We start from the raw sequence: 6,000 nt of genomic DNA on the forward strand, positions 1-6,000 counted from the left end.
TCGTGACGACATTCGCCTGCCTCTCCACCTCGGCCAATCAGAGAACGCTTCACAGATGACGACGTTCCCTGCAAATGGCTGAGCGGATCATGACGACATTCGCCTGCCTCTCCACCTCGGCCAATCAGTGAACGCTTCACAGATGACGACGTTCCCTGCAAATGGCTGAGTGGATCGTGACGACATTCACCCGCCTCTCCACCTCGGCCAATCGGAAAACGCTTCACAGATGACAACGTTCCCTGCGAATGGCTGACCGGATCGTGACGACATTCACCCGCCTCTCCACCTCGGCCAATCAGAGAAAGCTTCACAGAATACAAAGTTCCCTGCGAATGGCTGAGCGGATCGTGACATCATTCGCCCGCCTCTCCACCTCGGCCAATCAGAAAAAGCTTCACAGAATACAAAGCTCCCTGCGAATGGCTGAGTGGATTGTGACATCATTCGCCCACCTCTCCACCTCAGGCCAATCAGAGAAAGCTTCACAGAATACAAAGCTCCCTGCGAATGGCTGAGTGGATTGTGACATCATTCGCCCGCCTCTCCACCTCGGCCATTTAGAGAGAGCTTCACCGAATACAAAGCTCCCTGCGAATAGCTGAGTGGATCATGACATCATTCGCCTGCCTCTCCACCTCGGCCAATCAGAGAACGCTTCACAGAATACAAAGCTCCCTGCGAATGGCTGAGTGGATTGTGACATCATTCGTCCACCTCTCCACCTCGGCCAATAAGAGAAAGCTTCACAGAATACAAAGCTCCCTGCGAATGGCTGAGTGGATTGTGACATCATTCGTCCACCTCTCCACCTCGGCCAATAAGAGAAAGCTTCACAGAATACAAAGCTACCTGCGAATGGCTGAGTGGATTGTGACATCATTCGCCCGCCTCTCCACCTCGGCCAATCGGAGAGAGCTTCACAGAATACAAAGCTCCCTGCGAATGGCTGAGTGGATCGTGACATCCTTCGCCCGCCTCTCCACCTCGGCTAATAAGAGAGAGCATCACAGAATACAAAGTTCCCTGCAAATAGCTGAGCAGCGCTCAACCCAGCTCGATTTTTTTCCGGGGATAGAGACCGAAGTTCCTGTGCTTTATTAATGCTTGGCTGGCATTTTGCTTTATTTAGGATTTTGTTTTATTGAGAAGAGTTTGGTAAATTCACACTTACCATTAATGCCGGAGCCCCCGCCAGGTTTCCCCCAATGGCAGTAAAGTTGAACGGAGAGACGGCAGCAATAAATCCCTGGCAGAGGGAAAGCAGAAGTCAATGAGGTGAGTACACAGAATGTCCCAGCTCAAATTCCCCCCCCCCCCCCACACAAAAAATAAAAAACTCCTCTATGCACAAATGCTCTACCCCTCAAATTTCCCCTCTGAGCACAAATCCTCTCCTCCCTCTGCTCTCAAATCACCCCTCCCAGCATAAAAATACACCCATCACTAATCCCCCCTCCTAGCATAAATCCTCCTGCAAAATTTCCCCTCCTACCTAATCATCCCTACTAGCACATCCCCCCCATCCCCCCCCCCCAAAATAAATTTCCCCACTTAGTACTAATCCCCCCCTCTCAAATCACCCCTTCTAGCACAAACTCCCCCCCAATCCCACCTCCTAGCATAAATCCTCCGGCAAAATGTCCCCTCCTACCACAAATATCCCCCAATCACCCCTACTAGCATAAACACGCCCCCTCCCAAAAAAAAATCACTTCCTAGAGCAAATACCACCCCCCCCCCCTCCCAAATCACACCTTCTAGCATAAATCTCCCTCCAAGGATAAATCCTCCTGCAAAGTTGTGTACAAACACCCCCCCCCCCTTCCCAAACCACACCTTCTAGCACAAATACCCCCTCCTAGCATAAATACTTCCACAAAATTTCCCCTCCTACCACAGATAATTGTGCCCCCCCCCCAAAAAAAAACTCCTCCTAGTACAAATACGCCCCCTCTCAAATCACCCCTTCTAGCACTAATCCCCCCCCCCCCCAAATCCCCCCTCCTAGCATAAATCTGCAAAATTTCCCCTCCTAGCACAATCCTGCCCCCCCCAAAAAAAATCCCCCTCCTAGTACAAATACCCCCCCCCCCTCAAATCATTCCTTCTAGCACAAGTCCTCTCCCCAATCCCCCCTCCTAGCATGAATCCTCCCACAAAATGTCCTCTCCTACAACAAATACCTCCCAATGATCCCTACTAGCACAATCCTGTCTCCCCCCCCCCCCAAAAAAAACCTCCAAATACAAATATCACCCCTCCTATCATAAATCTTCCTCTAAAATGTCCCCTCCTACCACAATTACCCCCCAATGATCCCTACTACAACAATCCTGCCCCCCCAACCACCCCTACAAGCACAAACTCCCCAAACGCCCCCCCCCCCCCCCCCCCCGATGGAAAGAAATGCAGGAGCTTCTTCTGTTTTACTATTCTGCAGCCTGATTGTGTTTTTTTAATATTCCTTTAGTCCCCTCCCCCCATGACCTATGACCTCTGCGTGGTATCGTACCTCCAGGCCGCGGTACACCAGAGTGTTGGTACTGATCGGCACGCTGATTGGCTGCTCGTGTTGCAGCTGCAAGGCGTACTTGGCGTTGAATCTGAAAAAGTCGATGAGCTCGGCGGCGGCGTCTATTTCAGCCTGAATAACTGTTTTCCCCTACAAAAAAAATTTAAATAATTTTTATTAAAAATAATAAAATCCGGACAGTCCTGGTGGCTTTTGATGTAAACCTGCCATTGGATAGGAGCAGAGTGGGCGGGGTCAGAGTACCTACCTGTCCAATCATGGTCTTGGCCAGAATCTCCGCTCTCCGGGGGCCACTCAGAAGGTCGGCGGCTTTGAAAAAAATCTGGGCGCGGTCCTCGGGCGGTTTCAGGTCCCATTCCTTGCGGGCGGATAACGCGCCATTGATGGCTTTGTGGAGGAGTTCCTGTGGGCGGAGATTCCCGTTAATTCGCCGTTTGTACATTGGAGAGCGATTAAATCTGAATTCCAGGCAAGCCGCCATTGTTCCTACTGACCACCAATGTAAGAGGGAGGGGCATTGTTCCTACTGACCACCAATGTAAGTGGGAGGGCCATTGTTCCTACTGATAACCAATGTAAGGGGGAGGGGCATTGTTCCTACTGACCACCAATGTAAGGGGGAGGGGCATTGTTCCTACTGACCACCAATGTAAGGGGGAGGGGCATTGTTCCTACTGACCACCAATGTAAGGGGGAGGGGCATTGTTCCTACTGACCCAACAATGTAAGGGGGAGGGGCATTGTTCCTACTGACCAACAATGTAAGGGGGAGGGGCATTGTTCCTACTGACCACCAATGTAAGGGGGAGGGGCATTGTTCCTACTGACCACCAATGTAAGGGGGAGGGGCATTGTTCCTACTGACCACCAATGTAAGTGGGAGGGCCATTGTTCCTACTGATAACCAATGTAAGGGGGAGGGGCATTGTTCCTACTGACCACCAATGTAAGGGGGAGGGGCATTGTTCCTACTGACCACCAATGTAAGGGGGAGGGGCATTGTTCCTACTGACCACCAATGTAAGGGGGAGGGGCATTGTTCCTACTGACCCAACAATGTAAGGGGGAGGGGCATTGTTCCTACTGACCAACAATGTAAGGGGGAGGGGCATTGTTCCTACTGACCACCAATGTAAGGGGGAGGGGCATTGTTCCTACTGACCCAACAATGTAAGGGGGAGGGGCATTGTTCCTACTGACCAACAATGTAAGGGGGAGGGGCATTGTTCCTACTGACCACCAATGTAAGGGGGAGGGGCATTGTTCCTACTGACCACCAATGTAAGGGGGAGGGGCATTGTTCCTACTGACCACCAATGTAAGGGGGAGGGGCATTGTTCCTACTGACCACCAATGTAAGGGGGAGGGGCATTGTTCCTACTGACCACCAATGTAAGAGGGAGGGGCATTGTTCCTACTGACCACCAATGTAAGGGGGAGGGGCATTGTTCCTACTGACCACCAATGTAAGGGGGTGGGGCATTGTTCCTACTGACCACCAATGTAAGGGGGAGGGGCATTGTTCCTATTGACCACCAATGTAAGAGGGAGGGGCAGTGTTCCTACTGACCACCAATGTAAGGGGAGGGGCATTGTTCCTACTGACCAGCAATGTAAGGGGGAGGGGCATTGTTCCTACTGACCACCAATGTAAGGGGGAGGGGCATTGTTCCTACTGACCACCAATGTAAGGGGGAGAGGCATTGTTCCCACTGACCACCAATGTAAGGGGGTGGGGCATTGTTCCCACTGACCACCAATGTAAGGGGAGGGGCATTGTTCCCACTGACCACCAATGTAAGGGGAGGGGCATTGTTCCCACTGACCACCAATGTAAGGGGGTGGGGCATTGTTCCCACTGACCACCAATGTAAGGGGCAGGGCATTGTTCCCACTGACCACCAATGTAAGGGGAGGGGCATTGTTCCCACTGACCACCAATGTAAGGGGAGGGGCATTGTTCCCACTGACCACCAATGTAAGGGGGAGGGGCATTGTTCCCACTGACCACCAATGTAAGGGGGAGGGGCATTGTTCCCACTGACCACCAATGTAAGGGGAGGGGCATTGTTCCTACTGACCACCAATGCAAGGGGGAGGGGCATTGTTCCTACTGAGGATAGACTGGGAGACGGATACTGGGAATAGAGATTACACACTTTGAGGGAACCTCCTAAGAAGAGTGCAGCGTGGGGGAGGGGCGGGGTCCTTACCTTGTCTGCATAGCAGTATTTGGCCACTTTGTGTGAATGATTGAACGGCTGAAAAGAAATAACAGAAAATCAGTGAAAAGTGTCCAAAAAACGTCTCATTACCATTGTGCAATCCTGACACTAGACACACCCCTCCGTATGCCGGTATTCATAGCCCCTCCCCCTAGGTGGTATCCCACCATACAATGCATGGACGGAGATCAGCATATATGTGGGAACTCCCAATGCTCTGCTAAGCAAAGCATAAAATATAACCGTGGCCAATCAGATCCTCTGCAATCTCTTGTATTGGCCAATCAGAGTCTCCTCAGAATTGTACGGCAAAACATGCCTTTAAAAATTGCATGAAGCTTGTCACCCAAAAAGGAGCGGGAGCTTCTTCTGGGCAATGAAGGCGCCTAGGACAACCCAATCAAATGCCCTCCGTGTAACACACAGAATGGCGGCGTGATAATCGTGCTTTGCCAATCAATAAGAACAAAAGAAATCAATCTTACCGAAACCTGATATCTGACGTCTTTTGTCCACACCGCTTCTCCTCCAACCACACACGGGATTTCCTCCGTCTTCTCTCTAAGTTCATGTAGTGCCTGGCACAAAACAGAGGTTAGGAGAGCACCCCAGGCCAATTCAACCATCCACTGACCCCTGGCCAATGCCCTCATCCACTGACCCCTGGCCAATGCCCTCATCCACTGACCCCTGGCCAATGCCCTCATCCACTGACCCCTGACCAATTCAACCATCCACTGACCCCTGACCAATTCAACCATCCACTGACCCCTGGCCAATGCCCTCATCCACTGACCCCTGGCCAATGCCCTCATCCACTGACCCCTGGCCAATGCCCTCATCCACTGACCCCTGGCCAATGTCCCCATCCACTGACCCCTGACCAATTCAACCATCCACTGACCCCTGACCAATTCAACCATCCACTGACCCCTGGCCAATGCCCTCATCCACTGATCCCTGGTCAATGTCCCCATCCACATCCTATGGCCAATGTCCCTATCCATTTACCAGACCAATGCCCCCATCCTCTGACCCCTTGGCCAATGTCCCCATTCACTGACCCCTGGTCAATGCCCCCCATCCAATGCACCCATCCACTGAGCCCTGGCCAATACACCCTTCCACTGAACCCTGGCCAATGTCCCAATCTACTGATCCTATGGCCAACGTCCCTATCCATTTACCAGACCAATGCCCCCATCCTCTAAACCTTGGCCAATGCTCCCATCCACTGAT

The 6,000-nt window shown here is 51.9% G+C and overlaps 1 protein-coding gene across 1 annotated transcript in view; it reads right to left on the reverse strand.

The window, feature by feature from the left end:
- The window catches only part of ALDH4A1 (aldehyde dehydrogenase 4 family member A1), a 41,064-nt gene that overhangs the window by 22,810 nt on the left and 12,254 nt on the right, over positions 1 to 6,000 (reverse strand). The window contains exons 3-7 of the mRNA XM_082274575.1: positions 5,247 to 5,339; positions 4,750 to 4,797; positions 2,784 to 2,939; positions 2,516 to 2,665; positions 1,175 to 1,249 (exon numbers count right to left, since the gene is read on the reverse strand). Coding sequence (XP_082130701.1) covers positions 1,175 to 1,249; positions 2,516 to 2,665; positions 2,784 to 2,939; positions 4,750 to 4,797; positions 5,247 to 5,339 — 522 coding nt within the window. The remainder of the gene's footprint in view (positions 1 to 1,174; positions 1,250 to 2,515; positions 2,666 to 2,783; positions 2,940 to 4,749; positions 4,798 to 5,246; positions 5,340 to 6,000) is intronic.

Source organism: Pelophylax lessonae (assembly GCF_965119305.1).
Source record: "Pelophylax lessonae genome assembly, chromosome: 12".
Classification (NCBI taxonomy): domain Eukaryota; kingdom Metazoa; phylum Chordata; class Amphibia; order Anura; family Ranidae; genus Pelophylax; species Pelophylax lessonae.